The following is a 25774-nucleotide window of genomic DNA, read 5'->3' as shown; positions in this document are numbered from 1 at the left end:
TTTAAATGTTGCAAATTTCTGTTCTGTATTTTCAGAAGAATGGTGTAACAAACGGATCTCTCTACAAAAAAACATTTATTGAGCACTTTGAACAAGCACCAATGTATGTTGCTGTTCTTACGTTTGTGGGTTTTGGAGTGGGCACAATATTTGGCTACCTGCGAGATTTTATGAGAGCCTGGGGACTAGAAAAACGTAATGTTGCACAGGAGAGAGAACAACAAAAAGTACGTATGGAAAAGAAGTTATGTATCTCAGTGTCTTAGTTCAATCTATAGAAAAAGAAAACTCAGAAACCCCTTACTGTTAAATACATCATCTCTCCTGATCTCTTTACCCCGATCTTTTTTGTCCCATTTGACTTTCTTACCTTGTCCATCATAGGAATAGGCAGAGCCACATCTTTGTAATTGCTAACTTTTGTTTGTCAAACAGCTGGTCACAAAACATATGGAAATTGTCCTGGTGCAAAGGGAATGTAGCCTGAATTCTTGTGAATCCTAGAATCTGCATATTCCTAAGTGAAACTTGCACCTCAGCAAGTTTAATTGCATTCTGAATTTGTTTAGATTTTTTATTGATCCACCTTCTCTGCCCAGATTGCACTGTAATTTAAAATAACACTTGGCATAGTGAATGGAAAAATGCAAATAGTGTTTCTGTTCCTCTTACATATAAAATTCTCAAAAAAGATTTTCTGTTTTGCCTTTTTGAAGATGTGTGCGTTTTCAAATGAAATATCATAGTGATATGATATATTTATTTTGGATTTTCTTTTTGAATTCACTTCATGTCTGAAAGCAAAATAGTGCATGAATTGTCAAAACATGCTGATCAAACCTCCATACCATCCACCAGGCATTACGTGTTCAGTTCATTCTCCTACATATCATGTCATTTTTCTTTTACCAGTTTATTCTATCCAGTGTCTAATCTGACTGTATTAGGGTTTCAGATAAATGTTTGTTTTCATTCTGTACCTTCCTGTTAGTTTGTTTTCATAATTAAAATCCACAGATAGAAACTTACTGTCAACCAAACTTGTTGTCTGGCCAACAATGCTCAAACCACATACACTGGACTTACTTTAATGTATCAAATATTTACTGAGATATAACCTGTTGTTTATATCAGGTTTGGAATGTGTTCTGCACATAACAAAGTGCCCCCTTTGAGAAATGTGGATTATGTAAGTGAAAGTATTGTGATTTCATCTTGACCTTCCCAAAAAGTGGATTGGAGAATTATGCCAATATGAAATTTAAATAAATAAATAAATAACCTGTACTTCAAAGAAATTAAAGATATTTTCCAATTGGAATTGTTCGTAGCATAAGCACATGTGGTAATTGTAACCTTCTGCATACTAATCAATCAGTTTTTCCTATATAATGGGAATGGCTTGAGTTCCTTAGCAGACATTTTCCTAGCAACGTAACCCTATGCATGTTTTCAAACCAGGATTTTGTGCCACTTTATCAAGATTTTGAGAACTTTTACACCAGAAACCTCTATATGAGAATACGTGATAACTGGAATCGTCCAATTTGCAGTGTCCCAGGGCCGCAGTTTGACCTCATGGAACGCGTTACAGATGATTACAACTGGACATTTAGGTGAGTCAGCTGACACTCTTCAGCTTTCAGCTCTGTAAATGTTCATCCTGGTATATCTGCAAAGCATGGAAAAAAAAAATGCATCTAGTGCATCATACCTAGATCCTCAACTAATATATACATCAGCACTTCTTTTTTTTTTTTTTTTTTTTCCTGAAATCAGTACAGTTCTGATAGTCTATCCCCTTTCTTCTGAACATTGTTTGGCAATGAAAACTGGAAGGGACTGAACTCTATAACAAACTAGTTTTGCCTATCTTTATCAGCCTAAGTAAAAACTTCCTGTGCTTCATTTATAACATCTTAGCCAGAATATTACAACAACAGTTGTTGTATCCCTTTGGACTATAATAATAATTTCTTGCATTACATAAATGTGGCTTCTATCTTGCTTAACAAGTCTCTGGAAGTGAGTTTTAATCAGTTTAAAACTTGAAAATTTCAGTCTATCGTATCTGTTACTGAGTTAAATAGATATGGAAATTTATAATGCAGACACTGTTTAGGCTGGAGTGTATCACGGTGTTTCCCATGTCATTCACCTCATGTTTATTCTGTGTGTAAGTACAGTAACACCAGTAACTTTGTGGAAGCTGTTGGCAAGCCATTTGAGAAAATAATCTCTCTAGGTTGTACCTCATAAAAAGTGCCAGGCTTTTTTAAAAAAAAAAAAAAGACTACAGAATGCAGTTTCACCTAATATCGGTATATTGCCATCTACAGCTCTCCTGCTCATTGTGAGCAGGATGCAGTAATTATTCAGTAAGATGTTAACATTATAATGATTATAAATTCCAAATGGAAGTCTGACGATGGAACAAAATTTGGACATTTTTTTGTTTGTTTTTGTTTTGAGTGCAAAGAAGGGTCACAGCATTCTTTAAAATTTCCTTTGATTATAGGTTTACAGGAAGAACCATCAAGAATGTAATCAATATGGGTTCTTATAACTACCTCGGCTTCGCAGAAACAGATCCTAATGCTTTGAAAACTGTAACCAAAGAGCTACAAAAATATGGAACAGGAATCTGCAGTACTAGACAAGAAATGGGTGAGTAAACAGCTGGATGGCGACCAAAGTTTCTGTAACTATATGATTTTTCTTACAGATATCTTGAGGAAACTGGATATTTTTTAGTCATGTTTTAGTCACATTAACAGGTACTTGTTTGAGTGCCAAAAGGGATGATTTATTAATTATCACAGAATATTTTTAAAATGAGAAAATAGTACTGATTTTTGGAAAAGCTAAAACAAGTGGATCATAAACTGGTCTGGAATTTTTAACTATGAAAGTAACAGGGTTATTTTTCAAAGAGACAAACCAAGCATCAAGACTTTGATAGTTGTTCTAGAGCAAACTGAATTGCATCTATCTTTGATATATGCCATCTATCACAGAAAGGGTTTCTGACTATGAAGATGAGTTTTCCCATATTTTTTCTATCAATTTTCTAAGAATATATTGTTGTTTTATGAGACATTAATGGGTACAGCATATAAATTTAATTGTGCCTGTAAAGAAGAGATTCAGGAAGGTTCTGTATTTTAGCATTATCCTCAGTCTGTCATTTCTGGATTTAATGGTTTTAACTTTGTGGGCTGCATATCTCATGCATCTTCAATCCTATATTTTTTATACAAAGCCTTTTACTGAACCAGTATTAAATGTGGGTGTAATCATGCATTCCTAATAGTGCAATCAGCCTGCATTTCAGAGAAAACTATTTCCACGCATAGAAATGCAGGAAGATGTCTCCTTTTGGGCTTTTTTTAATCTTTCTTGAGAGCTGTCAAAAAAATTATATATATATATATACATGCAACCTGAATTGTTTTTTTCATTTCATATTTCTCAAAGCAAACATCTTCCTTCCAAATTCTTGTGGAAAATCGTATTTTTATTTTATGTCTCATTTCCAGACAATAATAATAATAACAATAATGATAATAATGGAAACTTTGTAAACTACTTATCTTGTCATCATGGTTTGATTTGCCAGTAAAATATTGGCAGTGAGACTACACCAAGTAGTTTATAGATTGACCCTACTATCTTTCTATTAGGCGACCCATGTGGTGATTGCCATGCATTATACTGTTTAACATGAATTGCATGCTTAAAACTTGTGCCATTACTAGTCATCTAAGGAATGTTTCCTTGTGTCTTTTTACCTGAATTCTAGTTTATCTGAGAATATTTTGGGTTTTTTTGAGCACTTCAAAGAATATGCCTGGTGTTCCCTTTCTTTATCATTTGGATATGGAAGACTTTCATGACTTTTGATTTACTCTCAAAAAAAAAAAAAGCTTATAAGATCATCAAGTCCAACCATTCACCTAACACTACAAGTCCACTGCTAAACCATGTCCCTGAGCACCAGATCCACACATCTCTTAAGTGTTTCCACTTTTCTCCATCTAAAGCCACAGTGTATGGATTTCTAGGACTTTATCTGTACTCCTGTGCAATACTCCTGAAGTTATCTTGAAACAGTGAGCAAAGCTTTACTTTCATACTCAACTGTGTTCACAAACAGTCCCATGATCTCACTCTGACTACTCACACTGCAAGAATGGGCTATGAACAAGTATATCTCTAGGCAGGTCAGCACCCACATTACTGAAATGTGGCTTTTTTTTTTTACTTGAGGGACATATTGCGGTTGGTATCAAAGTACGTGAGATAAATGAGATAGTTTTGGTTTTTGTTTTTTTTTTTTGGTCTCAGCACAACTTCATCATGCATAATTTACTGCACAGCATAAAGTCTTAGGGAGTGAATGTCAGAGAGCAGCTAGGATGAGAGTATTTATTAAAATAGGGAAATAATGTTAAGATCTGGCTTAGGTCACATGGAGAAGCAGTCATAGCATTTTCTCCTAGGCAGGAGACCCTGTGCCTGAATGGCTGGTGGATAGAGCAAAGTTCCTCCACAGACCAATTCTGCTAAGTGGTTACTTCACTGACTGTGGCTCTGTTGCAGCCTGTTTGCATCAAAGTAAGAACGTGATAAGTAACTGAAGGAAAATACTTCTCGGTAGTGTGGATATCCTCTGTTCTTTCTCTTTTCCCCACTTATGGCACTGTAGGTCTGTTCTGGATCACACTCAAGCAGATTTGAAAAATTCTTTTTGCTTTGTTTTGGTTGTTTGCTTTTTTATTGCTTTAATTATTATTTGCCATTTTCATCTTAGTAAAATAGAATAGAATGGCTTCGTTCCCAGGCAGGTAACATTTCAAAGCTTTAACTAAGCCAATAACAGTAACAACTAAGTGGTGTGAGTTATAAATGCAATGAGCTGTAGGAGTTTGAAAGAATATGTGATGGTAAACCTGTCCTATGGGTCTTCTGCCTAAACTGCGCAGACTGTGGAGTGGATATTAAATGCTGCCATAGCAGGATGTTGTTGTGGGTAGTTTGCTCTCAGAATAAGTTGATATGAAAGTTTTAACACAGTTGTTTATATATTCACAAAAGACTTTCATTAAAGAAATGTAGTGAAACTAAACCTTGATAAATGTAGAACAGTTGTCTCACATTCTCAGAAGAGTAACTGAAGACGGTGTATAGACATAGCTCAGAACAGTGAGAACTGTTCATGCTTTCTATAAAATTATTATGCATGTGTCAATTGAATCCAATTAAACACAGAAGCATAGGAACTTGATAACAATTGTGGCTGGTCTTTCTAGATTTGTACTTCATAAAAAATTTCAGGACTTTTCTCACCCTTTTTAGTTCTTTTCTCTTTTTTAATTATAATTATAATATATCACTTTCCCAGTATAACAGTGTCATTTAAGACAAATTCCTGAGGCTTTTCTGGGACTTTCGATCTGGAAGAAAAATATTTTTCATTTTTAAGTCCAAGATAACTGTTATCCCTTAGGAGCAAGGTCTTAGGGTTATAAGTGATAGTTCCGTGAAAGCATTAGCTTGTTGTTTAGTGGTCAAAAAGCAAATCAAATACTGGAAATGATTAGGAAGTGAACCAAAAGTTAACCATAGAATCTCAGTATGCTGCTGTATAAAGATGTGGTTTGCTGTTATCTTAAGTACTCAGCACAGTTCTGGTCAAAAGTACTCAGCAGAATTGGAGTGTGTCAGACAGGGGCAACAGGGATCATCAAAAGTCTCAAACAACTTTTGGGTAAAGAACTACTGAACTTGCTGTCTTCAGCTGGCAGAAATGTCAGGCATCTGGCTTGGAAAGGGCCAAGACGGGGAAAACTATACAAGTCTCCAAAATTCTGCGTGGCTTGGAAGAGTGGCCTGAGTTGGCTGTTAGTTGCCTCTTCCCCTACAAGATCTACAGGGCATTGTGTAAAGCTGGTAGAAGGGTTCCAACTAAATACAGGAGGCAGCTCTTCACTGGAGGACTGCAGAACCTTTCATGTGGTGCAGTGTATCTAAAGATAGTTGTTGAGCACTATTTTACTTAATTGGCTTACTATTAATTTGTGTTATTGCTAATATGACTATGGCCATTACTGTATAATCATTAACACTGGACCAGCAAATCATCATAGAAATTTGATTTGAATCAAGAATGTGCGCACATTCATGTTTCTATAAAGTTAGACATTACTTATGATAAGGATAGACTGTAATGAACTAATGAAGCAGTGTTCATAAGCAGTATTCATAACTTGGCTGTTTTCAGTATTTCTGACGACATTCTGATTAAGAAGAGATTAAGTGAAGAGTCTTAAGAGATCAACAAGAAAACAAAGCACGTTTGCTTGGAGCATGCCTTCTAAGAGCAGTAGCTTGAGTGAATATTTTTAAAGTGATTGTTTGCAGATGGCAAAAATGCTGACATCACAGTGTGCTTAGAGGTGAAAGACTTCTCAGTTCTGCATGGTACAAGGGAAAAATAACCAAAACACTGTACTCTATTTTATGTATTTTAATCCTCTTGTCAAATTAATGACTAGGTATCTAAATAAATTTGAAATAACGTGTATTCCTTCTATATAAATGTGAAATCTTTTTCTTCCAAGCAAATTGGTGCATTTTTATGGCTAGCATGGGAGTTGGCCGCTCTGGATAGAGGCTGACAAGCCTTTTCTCTAAGCACATTGTATCATTCTTATGTTTATAGTCAGCCTTTTCTAAGGAATGTAATATAAAATTAGCAAGGGAGAATTATGCAGATATATGTGAAATTATTATTTAATGCTGTATCCACTTTGCCAATTGCTGAAGATTATTATTATTATTATTATTTAATGAAATAAAGCAGATTATCATGCCCTAAACACTCCAAGATTTAGCACCGGGGCGGTGACAGGGATGCTGTATAAGAACTAGTAGTTCCAGTGCTCTATTTATCTTAGCACACCATTATTCCTTATGGAGATTGCATAAATGAGTAACAGAAGCAAGCATATCATTAGTGCTATTTAAGCAACCAGGCAGGATTCCTGCCCTTTTGAAATCCTTCTCCTGTCATTATGTCTTGGACCAAAAGACAAGATGGAGCCTGCACAGAACACTTGCAGAATGATTCATTCTGGAGAGCATTTATCTTTTAATGCCTACCTTGAACTGATTGTATAATTTTTTTTTTTTTTCTGAGGATTCTTGTTATTTGATTATATGATTGCTAAAAAGCAAATCTGAAAATGTGCCAACAATTAAATTGCAAAAGTAACTTCATCCTCTTCATATCCTTCTGTTAGGTTTTAAGGCCTTATATGAACTTCTAGCAGCAGATTCGATAAGATTAAAAAATAGCGATTTGTCTTTCCGTTCTTTTATATCAGTTTGTAGCTTTAATAAGGGCAAGGGCCATTTTAAACTCAGCACTGAACAAATAACTAAATGGTTCATTTTTCAGTTTAGAGAAAGTGATAAAGAATTAAAATTCCTGTAAGTTTCTAAATTAGAGTTTAAGGAAAAAAATATAGTTGCATAAACAAGAATTATGTATGTCTATTTTGCAAACTTGGCTTTCTGATAGGGCAGAGCATACACCAGGAAGCAGTTAATGAGAGGAATTTTCCTTCTTGCCATCTTCTGCTAACATTATTTTCCCTTTTTAGCCTAGCCTCTCATAAATAACTAATCCAACTTATGATCAAAAACCTCCAAACAATTCGACTTCTGACAGATTAAATGAGATGTCAGGAGTAAACAGAGGTTGTGTGGTCTCTATAAACATAAAAGATCTCAAATATATACATGCTAACTTAACAATATATTCCAAATTTTCCCTATATATACAGATATTTAAACACTTATATAATCATATAACCTTTAAAGGTAATTTAGTCCATCTGCCCTGCAGTGATCAGAAATACCTACAGCTTGATCAGATTGCTTAGAGCCCTGTCCGACCTGACCTTGGATGTCTTGAGGGATGGGGCATAATCCACTACTCTCTGGGCAACCTGTTCCAGTGTCTCCCAACCCTTGCTGTAAAAAAAAAAAAAACAAACACAAAAAACGTCTTCCTTGTGTCCAATCTAAATCTCCCTGCTTTTAGTTTGAAACCACTTCCCCTTGTCCTATCCCAACAGACACTGCTAAACAGTCTGTCCCCTTCTTTCTTATACCCCCCCTTAAGATGCTGCCATCCATGCCTCAATGTTATCAAGGCTTGAATTCAGCTGTAAATTTTAACTGTAGTTTTATAAAGGGAACATAATCAAACAAAAACTAGACAATCCAAACTAAACTGGAAGTTTTGTAAAAGTCCATGTACTCTTTTCTGAGAATCAGTAAATAACACGGGAATGTCATTAAATCCATGATACCTGAAGTATTTTTTTCTTTGAAAGTCCTGTCAGCAGATGGCAACATTTAGAAAGCATGAACATTTCCTTTATTCAAATGCTTCCTCAAAACCCACTTGTTTAGAGGCTCTTTTATGCACACGCAGAGTTAAATGAGGCATCTGCATAACATTACTATGTGATTCTCGCCCTCTTTTTGATGACTGTGTATCACCGTACAAGTTTAGGCTTTGCCCCTCTTGAAGACTCGGTGGGTCTGTGATACCATCTGGATCATCCATTCTTGTAGAGTGACATGAAAAAGCAGTACAGTTTCTACATCTTTTCTTTCTTCATCCTTCTAGTAATCACTCATTTAATATTCCTTTCTAAAAGTGTGTATGTGTCTCAGTAGTATTATCTCTGACAAACATCTTAATAGAGTTGGTGACCTTTAAGTTTCCAATTGGGCAGGGATCTTCAGGTGACTTATTTTGTTCCACACCCAGTTAAAAGTACCTCTGACAAACCATCATTTACTCAGAGTGATGGTTCTTACTCACATTGGCAAGTTGCATCAAGATCACCAGTTGTTGTGGAAGTGACTTTTACAAAAATCAGTTATTTTTCTTTCAGTTGCTTGTTGTTTATATCATTTTACTCATCTAGCTTTGGTTTTACTTGAAGCAAACAGGTATTTTCCTTTATTCCTTTCAAAATTTAAAATTAAAAACTGCAAAAAAAGATATTGTTGCCAATGTTTGCATTTCAACCAGTATATGTCATTAGCATGTTAGAACCTAAAAGACTGTTGGGCAAACAGTGTCATTATTCATTTTGTCTAAGCTGAAGGAAGTGTCAAAACTAAACTGCATGGGTTGTTGGAATTTTCAAGCTATGTGTATCTAGTAGTCTGACAAGACTCGCAGTCCAAGGATGTGGCTAAGTCTATGAAAGTCTGTCATGGCAAAGATTACTTCATGTTCTCTGTCCCCAAAATGCAGCTGAGGAAGGAAACTGGGTCAGTATTTGATAAAGAGGGGATTTATTATTTACTATTCCTTTTTTTTCCCACCAGTAGAAAGTTTTGTGATGTAGTTGTGGTTTTTACCGTGCCTAAAGAGTGATCCATGCTGGAGGAATCTTCTGATGAGGTTAAATAATCACAACACTTTTTAAATAAATACCCACTTTACTGTAAAGCTGAGAAAGTACAAGCTGGTGTGCTTTATCAATTCTACTCTTCCTAATATATATGGCTGTCACTAACCTCCCACTGTCAGTACTGATGTCTATCATATCGCTCCTCCAACACCTCACCTACCACCTACTATAGTGCCATTATAATTCAAGTAATTCAACCCTAGAGATGATATTGCAAATACTTGCTGTTCAGGTTTTGGTTTTGCAAAACAAATCCCTATTGATTCCAATTTTCAGTCGAGTATTTGTAAGCAATAGTGATATGCATCATCATCCACATTCACTGTTAGGATTAGTAGATAAGAAGTAATAGGTTACTTTCAGAGATCTGATTCTTCATCATCGTAAAGTCGTTTGAAAAGGGTCAAAAGTGTGGTATTCCTATCTAATAGATGCTTGAAGAGGGTAATTTGTCATGAGTCAGGCTCTCCTTATTTGCAAAAACAGAAAACCTACATTGCAATCCCAAAATGTAATTTAACTAACTCCACCCCAGCAGTGTAAGATTTACTCCTGGAAGAATCAGGGACAATGTTCTCATGCTTTAAAATCACTGCCTTGCAAAGCAAGTGCTGTTTTTTTTTCTCATGCTTTCACAAACCTACTTCTAATTCAGTCTGTCACAATAATGTGGTTGGCTTCAAGCTTTTTTTTCAGATTACATCTTCTCTTTGTGTGACCATAGCAGTGAAGTGACAAAATAATGACTGCAAGGAACGCTATTGCACTTGACTAGATATCTCAGATATCAATGACTGCTGTAACCAAGCTCAAGCCTGAAAAAAAAAAAACCACCCAGAAAACCCCAACACCGAGATAACTATGGAAATATACCTATTGGGCTTACAAGTCAAAAGAAAGAGCCTCACACATGCAATTTTGACCTGTCCAGCTGGCATCTCAATCTGAAATACTGTTTTTATATTTCCTGGAGCTGAGCTGCTAAGCTGTGTGCTAGCACGTATCCATGTGCATCTTCGGATCTACAGATGCAAAAAAGTAGCTGCCCACCAAGACTTTCATGCACAGTCTACTCACATCTACTGGAAATTCAAGATATTTAATGAATATAATATAAAATAGTTCTATGTAAAAGAACTAACAAAAGAACTACCTCACTGCAACAGCTGAATTAGTGCTGCTGCTGAAACTGTATTTTCATTTTGATTTCTTTTTATTTTTAATGAGCTTACCTCCATGGTAAGGATAAGATCATCTTCCTGACTCAAAATTATTGTCGAGACACTCTAGCCAAGCTTCTGCTTTCTTCCACTTTTCTGCCCTTTGCCTATCACAGTAAACACTGAATTCCCGTTCTAGTTAATTGTAATCCACTTTACCTATATTATTGTGACATCAATTTGTGCAACTCAAGTAAGGCATGAGATTAACTTTGATTTTTTTCTTCTGTTCTCTGCTTGGAGCCTTATTCATAGGGAAATACTGTTAGAATCCAGAGCCAACTCTCTTTTCTTCCCCACAGATCATCTTGTAAGAATTCCCTCAGCCTTGGTACCACAATGCACAGGCAGGAAAACAAAAACTGGAGAGTTGGCAAATTGAGATGATTTATTACTGCTCAAAGTTATTTGTCATCTCTTAACACTACTCTTTTGTTTATCCTCTTTGGTATTTTGTTGTCCTCCTTTGTGAGTTAGTGAACAAAGATATTGCTTTTGTTGTTCATCTGGAGCACCTTATTTGTTTGGAGACTCCTGATAGTAATATTAGACAAATTACTTCCAGTAAGGAAGACTCTTAGTATAGCCTTGGCACTTAAGTTTGTCTAATGCAAGGGAGGAAGGAACATAGTTAATAGTAGTGGAGCTTAGCTTAACTTCTATTATCCATAGTCCAACAGGATGGAGAAACTTTCATTTGTCAGTCCATAAAATATCATAATTAAGAATTTCGTACTCATACCTACAGACATTCAGGAGAAAAACTGAAGAACTTTGTTGTTGTCATCTTCTGCTTTCTCATTCAGAAACAATTAAAAAGTGCCTAACATGTTTGTCCTACGCATGAAAAGGTGGTCTCATTCCTCACCAGGGTAGTACTAGCAAGGGGAGAGCAAGAAATGACTCTTCAGGATAATCTACATCAAAAGTTGTTGCTATGAGAAACAAACCTTTTTTTTTCCAAAGCAACTGCTTTCCTACCTTAACAGCAACAGTATTTGCTAGCATTAGTTCTAGCATCCTTCCTTTTTCTTGTTTTATCCCACACGTACAGGATACTAGATACAACTGGAAAAACTTCAATAGAACTAAAAAAAAAAAGACAAAAAAAAAAGCAATTTGGCTTAATGATAGATTGCTTGATTCATGCTTTTGAATGTTTTATGTCCTTAGAAGTACTAATTTTCACAATCTAATGAGATTGCCTGTCTTTGTTTCTGCAGGGACCCTAGACAAGCATGTAGAACTAGAGAATCTTGTGGCCAAGTTCCTAGGTGTGGAAGATGCTATGGTGTTCGGCATGGGATTTGCAACAAATTCAATGAATATTCCAGCACTTGTTGGAAAAGTGAGTACTTCCTGATGAAACACACAGAACTATTGTTTGTTAATTGTTTTAACAACTGCTGTAGTATTCTGGGCGTATTAAATGGAAAGGCTCAATTGAAGAAAAAAGCTTGATATCAGAAAGGCAAAACAGCTTTCAGCATTTCTGATGAATGGATCTCTGGCCAGCCCTTGCAAAGAAGGTTGGCAGCAAATGCAAGTGTAAAGATGAGGCTGTGTGACAAAAGTTTGGTTCTTGTTTGATTCTTAAGGAATCTCATCTCTAATTTGGAGTACAATTGGGGTACCACGATGCAAAGACATGAAAACGTATAATCCCATTCATCACAGCTCCTAATGCAACTTGTATGCAACTTGTAATGCAACTTGTAACTTGATGTTAGCTGGGAAAATTGTTCTCTCCAATTCAGGCAAATGCGAAACATTTCCCCTTTGATGGAGATGGAATGAATTCACCACATGATGTATGTTCAAGATTTCTTCCAAAGAACCTGGCTAGAAGTGAAGCCATTTCCTCACTATTGAGGAAGAATCCAGCTTTTACAAGCGATTTCTAACATGCACGTACACAATGATTGGGCTGGAAAAAATGTTCAGCCACTGAGGATATGAACTTCAATCTACTGTGGTGCTGGAAGAGTAGTCCAATAATGTCCAAAGAAACAGTTAAAAACGAATAGAGGCAAATTTATGAAATTGCAGACATGCACAGCAGCATAAAATAATTTTCTCTCACTTAGCTCTAAAATGTTTATCCCTTAGTTAGCTGGCGTCATGTGGAGACACATGCCCTTATCAGAGGTGGGATATTTCGGTACAAGTGACATGAAATTATTACTGTATTGTGTCGAATGTAACTATTTAGCATATTCTAATATTACATATTATTATAAAGTGTTATATATTGCAGATATTGTGTAGTTGTCCTATATTTGGGAGATTTATTCCTAAATTTTCCTTATAATTAAATCTAGGAGCTGTATTGTCTTGTCAACATACACATATCCAACTCAACGCAGTCTTTAAGCAGAATTGTGTGGATACCTCCAATCCTAGGCACAATCCGTGTTTCCTAAATAATATTTATTTAGCTAATATTGTGTCGTCCTTGTACTGGATAGTGAAATGTCACAACATAATATATACAATAGAAGACAGAGCTAAATTAGGGCTCCAGCTTGTGAATCTTGGCATACAAAATTATTTTTTCTGCATTTTTTTAATTCTATAAAGAAAGTTTTCAACTGAGTTAATCAGTGAAACGTATACTGCAGATGAATTGTATATGAATTTACCAGAGAAAGAGTAAGATTGTGCCTAGTGCCTTGGCTCTACTGGAATCTTAATGGCAGCCTCAATCCACCCTGATCTTATTTCAATTATCAAATTGCAGATTTTAGTCCAGTTTCAGTATCAGTTTTCCTTACGTTAATCTCATGCACTTCCTGAGAATGTCTGAGAATTTGAATTTTGTTTCTGCCTGTCTTTGCAGTAGTTCTTTCAGAAACTCCAATTCAAGTGTAACATTAATTGATGCAATGCTATATGTGTGTATGTATTTATGTGTATACAGACATAACTGTATGTTGAAACACACACACTTGCAAACAGCCTCCCACTTCATGCAAATGCTTACTGTACTCCTTCTCCACAGGGTTGCCTCATTTTAAGCGATGAATTGAACCACACTTCTCTCGTTCTTGGTGCAAGGCTTTCAGGTGCTACTATTAGAATCTTCAAGCATAATAGTGAGTATTGAAGTTGGAAATAGTTTGAGATGTGAACATGTCTGTCTCTAAGGCAGGAGCGCTTCCTTTTAGTGCATGCTTTTCTTTCAATTCCCAGATCAAGTTTTTATATAAGCACATGGATTAACTGTTCAACACTGAGTGATCTCAGATGGGGGAGAAATTGGCAGTGTGAGATTGCATTTGCTGTTGTGCAAGGTCTGGATTATCAGGTTGGACCTTCATTTCTGAAGGTGTTCAGAGAAGGGCAACAAAGCTGGTGAGGGTCTGTTGCACAAGCCGTGTAAGGAGTGGCTGAGAGAGCTGGGATTGTTCAGACTGCAGAAGAGGAGGCTAAGGAGTGACCTTATCGCTTCCTATAAATGCCTGAGGGGAGGTGCTAGTGAGGTGGGGGTCAGCCTCTTCTCCCATGTAACTAGCAGTGCAAGTAGAGGGAAGGGCCTTAAGTTGCGCCAGGGAAGATGCAGGTTGGACATTAGGAGATATTTCTCCAAGAGAGTGGTCAGGTACTGGAATGGACTGCCCAGGGAGGTCATGAAGTCACCAATGCTGGAGATGTTCAAGAAACATTTAGATGTTGTACTGAGAGACATCATTTAGTGGGAAATACTGGTGATAAGTGGATGGTTGAACTGAATTAACTTTCAAACCTTGGTGATTCTATGATTCTATGAAATCTGAAATCTTAACCTCCTTGCTGTCTTTTTGACATGCTGAATGACTGTGTGCTGCTGAAAAGGTTTTGTTACTGTCACCATAGCAAAACAGTATAAATATACTTAGAAAAATATAATCTACATTTTCTGCCTCTGTTTCTAGCAGAGTTACATTAACATGGTGTACCTTTGAAACTGTGTCTCCAAATTCCCGAGTGGGGAAATACCAAAATGCAGATGGTTACATTAAGATAACCATCCCAAATAATCTTTGAGGTATGATTTTACTATAGAAATCATACTAATGCCAAACATTAACTTTGCAATCATGTAATTTTCTTCTAAAATACTCATGCTTTTTAACTTTTACTTAGTTAATGATGCTGTGGTCACAGTCAGAGACATTGTGATTGGCTTTGATAACAAAAGTTTGTTCTTTTCCTTTATTCTACTTTGCAAATTTCCTTTTTATCACCACTGCAGCCACCAGGCAGTGATTTCAACAGAGATTAAGAAGTTAGAGAATAGTGAGGAATGAGAAAACAGCTCTGACTACCTTTATTAATAATTAATACAGTGCCTTCTATTATTGTGTTGTGTTCAGCCCTGAGGTGAGCAAAAATGAATTATGTATATGCTATAACAGGCCTAAGAATCTCTTGAAAGACATGCTATAATTACAATATAAGATGGTGTTGCAATTAATATCTATTCATAATTTGGACATTAAGTATTTTCTGAAGATCGTGTAAGAGTTAATGATCATGTGAACCAGAATGTTTTTACAGAAGTAATTACTCATAGGTTAGACAGTAAGATGCCCCAACTTGGTCCACTTCCATGTAGATACTCTAGGCCTGGCTGCTATACTAGCCTACTGCAAACTAGAATCCCCTGCATTTTGTGAAAGAGAACCAGAATATCCTTCAGACCATCCTGTCCACATTTTTAAGCACAAATCAAATCATACAATCCATTTCAGGTACAGCTGTTACCTGCCATCATCAGCAAAGAGGAAATTTTGTTTAATAGCTTTTAAAATCATGTGCTGAAATACATGTATGTGCCTTTTGCTTTGGGGAAAAGAGGACGTGTATTGGGGAATGACTGCAGTGAAATGATAATCCAGCTGTATTTGTCGGATGCTCAGTTTCACCTGAAATGAAGTATACAGCACTGCTCTCTCTGGATTCATCCGAAAGTAGTATAATACAAGTATAGGAAATGAATTAAGGGGACACATAATCTAAACTTCCAGCTTGTGTTGGGGGGTTCTTTTCAGTTAGGTAAGTGCTCATTTGTTTTGCTAGATCAGTTGTGTTTCTTATCCTCCCAGATGATTCTTCTCACCTCTATATAAAGATGCCCAAAATGTTAGTCAGTGTTAGTATTGTCACTGTCATGCTTACAAACAAGGGAATTAAGCCATTATGCACGTCATATTACTTGATATGAAAGAAAGGTTCCTTTGCACCTTAAGTTAACACTTGAAGAACACTAGGAAATGTTAATTTCAGCATTAGGTAGTCAAATGTTTTGCCTTTTCAAGATCATTCTCTGCATTGTCATAGAAAAATTCAGTATCCTCCACCTCCCCCCTTTCCATGGAGTGGGGACTTATGTGTGTTGTTTCACACAGAGAAATCAATGATCCTTTAAAGAGTTTGACTCTTGGCATCAACTGGACAATGTTAGTGTGCCAAAGGCTTTCCTAGGGCTCTTTGTTGAGAGGCTGGAACAACTATCCTGCAAACTGTGGAAGAGTAAATTTGAATCCTGTTCCAAAAAGGATTAGGGCTTAATGTGCTTTTCATTCTCACTCTTAAATGCAGAGCCAGGTTTGTCCACTGCCATAAATTGGCTCATCTCCTTTGAAACTATGTCAAGTCACACTAATACTGTCAGACCTAGGATTGCCCTACACTAAAGAAAACGAAAGAGATTCCAGGCAGTAGTACCACAGTTGTGATACATACCTTCTATGTAGGAGGGTCAAAGTATAAATTCAAATCAGGCAGCAGATTATGAAATTACCTTTTTGCTATTAGATTCTATCTTGGGGAAGCAGACTCTTTACACATTCCTCGTTGTTTACATCAGCCTCTTTTAAAACTGCCTAGAACATACATGGTTTGGCTTTGACTTCCTTAGTTATGTATATATAGAAAAGGCACTGGAAGAAGAGTGAGGTGTGAATGTTTCGTGCAGTTACTATAAATGATTATCAAAATGAGGATGAATAATTATGTAGCAATTTAGCAAAGCAGTGGCATATTTTCTGAAGCAGCTACTTCTTGAATATAATACAAAAGAAAGGTGTTTGCCAGTAACTTCCCTTTCTATGATGTTTTCTCGACACTGTAAATCTCTCCACTCCATTTTCCAACCTATTACAGAAAAATTATTTTCAAAAACATAATAGGAAACTGTGTTCTATGAAAAAAAAAATTCATGATCTAAATATTTTACAGAAAAGACTAAAAACTGCTATTTATAGCTGTTACTGATGCACATCCATCTTCCAAGAGTTATTCTATATATAAAAGTTATTCTATATTTAAAAGTTATTCTATATATAAACGAGTGAAAATTGTTTTATTTCGAAGTGTATAATCTGTAATACTGGATCTCTTTGTCATTATGCAAAAGTAAATAATTACACTTATTAGTTAGCAAAGAAGAAATCTCTATATATTACGTTAATTATATTATATTCTTATTCTTACAAAAGTTAATTAGACTCTATTTCAGTCAGTGAGTGGCTTTCCTAAGCATTGCAATTTTCAGCCAAAAAATTCTGAGTAGTTTTTCAAGAGCTGATAGAATTGTTAAACATTTATGCTTCTCCTAAGACTTAACAAAAACCCTCCTTTTTTGACAAAACCATTGCATTGTTAAAGTGTGTGAGAAGACTTTCAAACCTTAAAGTGAATAATTGAGCAAAAAATGAGATGTGGATCATTTTTGTTTGGATATAGGAATGTGCCTTGCATCCTTACTGTGGATGATCAATCCCTTTCTTGTAAACAGGCAGGGATTTACAGACTTGGGTTGAGATAAATGCACAGGCATATACTTACGTGCCATCTAGATGAGATGTATATGAGGGAAATTTAGAATACTTGATTCCTGTCACCAAAAACACCGGGCCTACGTTCCCTTTCTGTGGCTCTCACTAGCAATGTTGCTAGTCTTTGTCCTGCCAGGATCGCAGGAATATGCTCTGAAGAGTGGAGTTAGGGTTTATGGTTATTACTGTTTATTATTACTGTTATTACTACTTATGAAAAGGATCAAAATTAAGAGCCTTGTGTTACTTGCTCATACAGCTCATCCTGATTTGCACCAGGCTCTTTCACTGGAGGTATGGTGAAACATAACCTTCCGAGAGTGAGCATAGCCTATAGTCATTGCTGTTGCTGAGGCACATGTGAACATATCCAGCCAAGTCAAACCTTAACAGCGGGGGACAGCAGGGTAGCACAACCCTCAGGAAGAGCACAGCAGTCAGGTGAGGCCAGTTGGTGAATCACAACTCTTCTGTTTTCTGAAGATAGTCATTGTAATGTCTGAAACCTCCCATCCACCCTCCCATTCATGATATTCACACAGCAAGAAGGGAAGCTTTGGTCTTCTAAAATTTCTCCCCTACACGACCCAGCCTTTTTCCAGCCTCACTCAATGCCACTTTGGTTGTGTTGCCAGTGAAAATGAGTTGAAGTACAGAGGTGATCTTTCAGTTACCTGCCAACTCACTAAGATGCTCATTGCTTAAAAATAAATACTCATGTATCCATTTTTTTTATCTTTCTGTTTATTCTCAACATATTCTTCTGCAGAGCCCTTCTGCAGCAGAAATAATTCTCTTTTAGGGCAATATTTCTTAACCTAATAGTAGGTACTTTAAGACTGACTAGATGTAAGTTGGAATTGATGAGGTTAATAGTTTGCATTACGGGGTCCTTTCTAGACTAAGAATGAGCAAGAATAATTTTATCTGGCCTGATTTCAAAACCCTAAATATGAGCACAGACCTGAGCACTCTTAAATTTACGCAGTAGTGTTTTTAATGGGCTGAAATTGTTCCCCCATGCCCATAAAGCATCTGCCTTCCATCTCCCCTGCCATAGTGTGGGCACCATGTTGACATTTCCTGGGCAGTGACCTGTTTAAGCTAGAAAAGAGAGGCACTTACAGCCCTGAAATGCAGTGGTTCCAGCAGCACGGCCTAACAGCCAGTGTGCAGGGAGAAGGGCAGGAGATGAAGACATCTTCCTGCCTCTGTGGCAGTAGCAGCCTTGTTCTTTTTCTGTTTCTAAGATGACTTTTTATTAATGTAATATACTTTAAAGCCCTTTTTCAGAACCTCCTACCTTTTTCTTGGCTAAGTATTTGACCAAATCCCTTGGCTCTTCCAGTACTTGAAAAGTGAAAACAAACATCTAACTATTTATCAGCTTGTGATTTTATCAAGGATTTTCCATCACAGCAATTCTGGATCTTAAAGTGGTGTGAGATGAGAGCATAAGATAGCATCATTCAGTGAATGGACAGTTTGTTCCTGACTACATCCAGGTGGATTCTCTTCATATTAGCTCATATAAGAAAGTGCTGTTAGGTGCTGTCCTAACAAAAGTTAGGATTTGTTTGCTCTTTCTAGTTCTACTGCATTTTTCCCACATAGCATCAAGCAACTAAATTGCCGTCACATTTTCAGGGTTAGATCTGCAATTGCTTGAGCAATTTGTGTGAATGTCATGACTACACATGTAAGTCAAGCCACAGGGGAAAAAAATCCAGTTCCCTTCATTGCAAGGGACTTGCACTTCACCGTGCAATCAGAGTAAGTGATACTATGAAGAAGGCAGGGAATTGCAAGACACAACCAAGTACCATTGGTAGATGAAAATCTGGCCTCTAATCTGGTGCTTGAATCCACATCTGAAAAGTGAGGATCACTGTGGGACATTCCCAACTCCTCCTCACACACCTTGTAAGAGTGTTGTGAAAACAGAGAGGGGTATTTTTGGGTTCTCAGAGATCAGGTGGTTGATGACAAATGTGTGTCATGCAGGCGTGAGCTCTCTGGGTTTCCTTACAAAATGTTTCCTGTTTGGACAACAAGTGAGCTGCTGTTATTCTAGTTATGGCATTTCTTGGTCCACTCAGTCAAATTACTGCTTTGGAGTTGGAATATGTGTGCCACAAGGAGACCTTGTAGAGAAAATTCAGCTATCTGGAGTGGTTGTAGTTCACACTGAAAGAATAGCACAGGGCCCTCATACTTCTGTGCAAATGTGTTCTCTAGGGGAAAAAGAAAGAAGTATAAAAATAGATGTGCATGCCTTCAAGAAAGTAAGCAAATAAATTGAACAGGTAAGAGATAGTGAAAATTTTCAGTGGTTGCAGTGGCTCAGTATGAGATGGTTCATTACTTTTGGGTTGTTTTTTTTTTCTTGCAGAGGTATAAGCAGTCCATGGATTTCAGAGGGGAGGGCACTTTTCAAGTTCTTACAGAGCAGGATGAAAGCCACTTTACCCACTAAGGCTTTGTCCTGTTTGAAGCCTCTGGCTACTATCAGAGACAAGATTATTACACTAGATAAGTTGACCTCAGCCTAATCCAGTTCAGCATGTATTTCCCTGTGACACATACAGACGCTGCCACAGTGAGAAGGCTGGAATATCCTGCTCTGAGCATGCTGTGTCTGCATTTGCCCTCCCTGATTTGAGAAAGCCATGTCTGGCTTGCCAGGTATGAGCTGGAGGTTTTCATGAGCTCTTCACTTACACTCAGCTATGTATTTCTTGGGGGATAGGGAGGGCAGTCTTTGGCTGTGTGACAGCTCCAGCAGCCACTACTCCCTTCCCCCACCCCATCCTTTGACATTAAAAAAAAAAAAAAAAAAGGCAAAGCTGTGATTTTAGGGGAAGTCCTCCGAGGATACACTTGCTATTGAGAGCTCTGCCAGCAGGGAGAAACTTCTCAAAGTCTAGTTTTCACTAGAGTGCAAATTATCTTTTACAGTCCTACAAGTAATGTTTGGATGAATGAAACCCGTGCAGTGGTTTTCCTTTGCTATAGGGATATGCAAGGAGGGATAGAATCAGAGCTAGGCACTTTGTCACCTACGACAGGACAGTGACCAGGTAAGGAGCCCGCAAGAGGAGAGGGCTGGTTGTGTGCAGGACAGAGTGGGAAGGAGCAGGCAGCTAGTGTCTGTATGAAGGCAAACTGAGAAACTGAAAATGAGAATGGCAAACATAAATCGAAGGAAAGGGCTGTGATAAGGCTGGCAGTAGCCTTTTCATTTTAATTAAATGTATTCAGTTGACATCATGCAGGAGGATTTCAGCCCACGCAAAAGGATGATGATGATGTCCTCAGCACTGCGATGTGGGGATGAGGGGTGGAGACTCCGTGTCTCCCTGCGGAGACACAGCATGTCTGTGGGAAGGCAGGGCCCTGCGGGAGCCCGAGTCCCACCTACACTGCAAGGCAGCATGACACACCGCTGCCTGCTAGGTCCAGGCTCGCTTTCACCCAGCAGCAATTTGTGGTGTTATTTCCATTGAAGTAACTCTGACGGAGCCCAAACAAGGATTATGCAACTTCATATTAACTTCTAAAAATGCAGGTGATGCACTGTGCCTGCTTAGGAAAACTTAGCTTCTAAATTCAAATAGTATTTCAGGGATAAAGTTGGGAACTGAGGCAAGGACAAATTTGATTACACTTCGAGTAATTAACCAAGTGAACTTCGTACAACCACCCGCCTCCTGGGCCTGGCAAACAGTTGTTTGCCTCTACCACTGAAAAGCCAGGGCCAGTGATGGTCAAACAAGGAAGGACAGTTATTTTCCCCATAACTGGTTATTCAAGATGGACTTGTGCAACACATTCCCCTATCCTAGTGTTTCATAGTCTAACTATATTTAATGGCCAAATAACTTGATGGAAGAAAGTCAGCTGGGGTTGCACTGGTTTATTTCCTGACACTCAATATATCCCACTGTCTGGAAGATCCCAACACAGAAAGCACTGCATCTTTACTTTGAAAAAGGGAAGCAGCTTTCTAGAGGGAGAGATCTAGTAATAGATTTTCTCCACCTTCCAATTTCCTTTCTGCAAACAAGAGTAAAATGTTCAGTAAAATCTATTTGCATCTAAGCAAATTATATGTTGGCAGGCTTGAGAGTCATCCCTACATGTTTTTCAGAATGAGACATCAAAAGCAAAATGAGATAGCCCTGTTCCATTGAGCAGGCATGTCCTCAGCCTGAACTCAAGCAGGACTGTCACGTGGGAAGTCAGGCATCTCCTGACTTAAAGATGTTCTTCCTTTTGCAGTCTCATCTTCCACATTAGATTGGATGGGATCTATTCACATCCATGTTTTTATAAAACAAGCTCTTTAAAAAGCTATATACATTTCTTACCTCTCTGTCCTCTCCTCTTTCTTTCCCTGTGGACTTACGTTAAAACAACTGAATTTTCTAGCCACAATTTCAGTTCAGATGTTTGGCAAACTAACTTTCCCAAAGTCTAGCCCCAATGTGGACTGAGAAGTAGACAGAATACTGAATTGTCTCATTCTGTGTGATTCAGAGAGGAGTTTCAAAGGTCCTGTAGGCATTTTGATGAAAAAGATTATTAAATTCAGTGGAGAAAACTTCACTTTTAGTGACTGAAAATCTTGCCTCGCTCCTGTAACTCATGAGATTTCTGTAATCCTTTGGAGCCCTTTAATTCTCAGAACCAGAAAGGATTTCCAGATTTTATCTATTCAGAAGAAAAGGTGAGCAGGTGTCTTTATGAAACATGTTTAGCTGGGTCATACATTCACTTTGTAAAGCAGCATGGAACTTTTATTCCCTTGATTGCCATCTAGTGGAAACTGCGCTATCTGCATTGCATTACTCATAAAAGCATTTCCATCTGGGAGCTCATCCAGCTATGCAGATGATTACACGGTTGAAATAAGAGGCCACTCATCATGCAAGTGTGCTTTGTAAGATATAGTAAGGTCTTGTTAGGTCAAGAGATTAGACTGTAAGGTGCAGAGTGGCACAGGTGTTCCTGAGAAATCTGTCACTGAAATCAGCACCCCAGCAAAGGGCAAAGTACCGGGTGTAATGATCTAGATCATATCCTGGTGATCTCTCAGGTCACTGGTTATTCATGATGTACAAGTGCTGTACAAACAGCTTGCTTACAGTCAGGCAGAAACAAAGCTATAGGCCAACATCAATATACGTAAGGTGTATTTGCCTCATCTGGGAGAATTAAAGATTAGTTTTGTAACATTTTAGCCAAAAATAACTGCATTAAGAAATATTACTCAAGAAGTGGTGTTATATTGCGGGAAAAAAAAAAAAAAGCCACTGATTTTCCCAGCCCCCACAATTTGTCCTCATCTGTAGCACTCCTTGGTATTATGAGTCTCTGTAAGATGTTATTTGAGATGTCATTTGGAAACATTTGGAAGTGTCAGTTTGGATTTCCAAAAGTACCAGAGTAATTCATTCTGGAGAGACTTCATTCAGAACCCTCATTTCAGCTCTGCACTGAGACTTATATTTTGATCTGACTCTTGTTCCTTTTATTTTTTTTTTAATTATATTTTTTTACCCTCTTCTATGTTTTTCAAAACATCAGTGCCTTTCCTTTCAGCATTTTGTTAGATGATCCACACTCAGAACTTCCAAGTTTCTAACATTGCTCCAAGCCTCCTTGTATCAAAGTTCTGCCGTTTCCAAGCATTTTGGTAACAACTATTAGTACCTTCGCTATGTGTTTATATCCATTTGTCTCTCCCTCCCTCATCATCAGTCTTTCACTAGCATTCCTTCCTGAGAAGGCGAGGATTTCTCTTGCTGTCATCCTGATGTGCTTCATGCAGCCTGATCCAAGCCTTTGCTGAAGCAGTGATTCACAAGCCCTTGATGCTGGGAAGCAAATGAAGGTTCTTCACTCAAAAAACTTGAGATGTTATGAATATCAACAACCCATATAGAACTGGTGGCAATTAGCCTCAGTACTAAAGCAAAATAGTTACATTTTCCCTTTAAATAAAAACATATGTCAAGATCTGTAGAAATTTCCCAGGTAGAGTACATAACTGGCAGCTTTTTGAAACTACTTTTCACAGTCAAATCAGTTATTGATTCTAGCCTGCTAATAAAGGAATTTTATCTTCAGGATATGTTTTTTAATGTTGTCTTTTTCTCTACGGGAAAAAAAATAGAAAATAAAAAAATTCTTCAAAAAAATCTGTGCTAATATTTTCCTTTCTCCTTTTACTTGTTTTTAAATGAAGATATGCAGAGTCTTGAGAAGCTATTGAGAGATGCAATAATATATGGCCAGCCTCGAAGCCGCAGAGCATGGAGAAAAATTATCATCCTTGTGGAAGGCATTTACAGGTATGTGCATTTTAAACGCCTGAGTGTTCTTTATCGCTTCTGAGAACACAATGATATGTTGAGTGAAGCTAACATTGGCACCTGAAAGAAATCTGAAATGAATGGAGGTTAAGTAGCAACTTCAGTGACCCTGTTAAAACGTTAACTTCCATTATGACTGTGTGAACCCTGGCATAACTCGCTGCAGTGAGATCCTCTGTTGTTCTGAATGTTGATTTAGCAAGTCACAGTGAGAAGCATATAATGTGAACAGGAGATGCACTGTGAGAGCAAGGAGGATAGGGTTAGGAATAGTACTAAAGAGAAGGGAGCCAGAACTGTTCGTTCACAGGATGTGACATGGTTTATGAAAAAAACGGTAAAGTTTGCATGCGGGGATTATTTCACATGGGCTGAACTGTAGTCTGTACACATGGGCAGATGGTTACGCCATTTTACTGAGGAATGCTAGTACAGTTTAGTTGATTAGATATTTCATAAGAAATCTTTTACAGTCTCATGTCATTACAACTTCATAGTCATCATTACCAAACGTTCTCCATCTGCAAAGAGAACAAATTAGTCCTTATCTAAACAGCTGTCACTCAGAGCTGAAACAGGTCAGCAGCAGATCAGCTGATCCAAAACAGGCTGAACGTCCCCTTTCAACCAGAGTAAACAGTGCAAAACTGCAAATAAACATAGCTTGGCACTACTAAAAGAAAGCCTCAATTTAAGGACTTTGATCATGCAGAAATTAAGTGGACCACCAACATTTTACTGACAAATATTCCTTTTGGCTACATGGCCCAAGAAAAAGCTCCAGCTGCTGAGCTTTGTTCAGTTTAAAGTCCTTTACTCTGGATATTTACCATTAGGGAGAGAGGAGATAGATTGGTGAGGCATAGATCCACTTAAACATTGAGGCAAACCCACTAGCTGATAGTTGCAATACTTGCAGCTGCATTTCCAGATGTATGTTTAGTATAAAGCTTTGTTTTCCTCTGTTTTTTGTAGTTGGATTTCAAAAAGATTTCGTTTTCAGAAGTCTGCACATCTATCTGTTAAGATGCTAAATAAAAACATTCTAGGCTTCAGAGAACAGCACTAAAAGGGAACTTTTATTTTAGATAGGAGTTGGTGGTGGTACCTACGTGGTTCATAAATCACTGCTTTTCAATGAGATTTCACAGTCAGATTAATTATATTTCCCTAAAAGTTTGTCACTTTCTATTGATTGCCAGAGAAATACCAGGCAGACAGGGAATAACAGCATAGCAGTTCTAAGACACTCATGTCTGAGTGTCAAAGCTTGTGAAAGGTGTAAAGAGAAAAAAAATAAAGTAAATGAACAAACAAATAAAAAACAGAAGCAAAAGCAGAGCTCAGCTCTCTAATATTCTGTCACTGGAAACCAGCCCGGCAGTAGTCAGGTTGGTTGGTTAGTTGTTTTGGTAGTCTGAGCTGATCAGAAATTAAAGATTGTAGTTTGGTTGCAAAGCATGTCTGCTCTGGCTTGAGGGAGGATACCACCACACCCCTCTGTGTCCCTGCCATCGATGCCAACCCGAGATTCACGCAGATGATCTGTCCTTATTGCACTGCTGGGAACAGACTCACCAGCCATGTAGTCTGTGTAGCTAATAACACTTCCTATGCAAAAGAAAAAGCTGGAGAAACACACACTAGAAATACACTTACTTCTTTTGTGTGCATGTTCTTTCCTTTCTTGGCCCATGATTTTTTGAAATAGACTAAAATTTTCCAGCCCCTATGTTGGCTAATGTTAGTTCTCTTGAAGATTTACCAGATGCCAAATGAACATTCATCTAGTGGATTTAAGAGGAGGCAGACTGTTGTTAATGCATTCTTAAGACAGTTAATATTGCTTTTTT

At 37.6% G+C, this 25774-nt stretch overlaps 1 protein-coding gene across 1 annotated transcript; it reads left to right on the top strand.

Moving 5' to 3' along the window:
• The first annotated feature begins 36 nt into the window (after positions 1–36).
• Positions 37–23943, top strand: SPTLC3 (serine palmitoyltransferase long chain base subunit 3). Its single transcript, XM_010706630.2, has 6 exons — positions 37–227; positions 1462–1616; positions 2519–2667; positions 11947–12071; positions 13725–13818; positions 23795–23943. The coding sequence occupies exons 1-6, from the start codon at positions 102–104 to the stop codon at positions 23941–23943; spliced, it is 798 nt and encodes a 265-aa protein (XP_010704932.1). The 5' UTR covers positions 37–101.
• Positions 23944–25774: the final 1831 nt, after the last annotated feature.

The sequence above is a fragment of the Meleagris gallopavo genome, chromosome 2, assembly GCF_000146605.3.
Source record: "Meleagris gallopavo isolate NT-WF06-2002-E0010 breed Aviagen turkey brand Nicholas breeding stock chromosome 2, Turkey_5.1, whole genome shotgun sequence".
Lineage (NCBI taxonomy): Eukaryota > Metazoa > Chordata > Aves > Galliformes > Phasianidae > Meleagris > Meleagris gallopavo.
Note: the sequence above shows the minus strand (reverse complement) of the source record. Positions and strands in the feature narration are given on the sequence as shown.

Excerpts from the sequence above, each read along its gene's own strand:
- SPTLC3 (XM_010706630.2), top strand. The coding sequence starts at position 102 with ATGTATGTTGCTGTTCTTACGTTTGTGGGTTTTGGAGTGGGCACAATA. Across the intron at positions 2,668-11,946 it reads CAGTACTAGACAAGAAATGG|GGACCCTAGACAAGCATGTA; the intron begins GTGAGTAAACAG and ends TTGTTTCTGCAG. Across the intron at positions 13,819-23,794 it reads TAGAATCTTCAAGCATAATA|ATATGCAGAGTCTTGAGAAG; the intron begins GTGAGTATTGAA and ends TTTTAAATGAAG.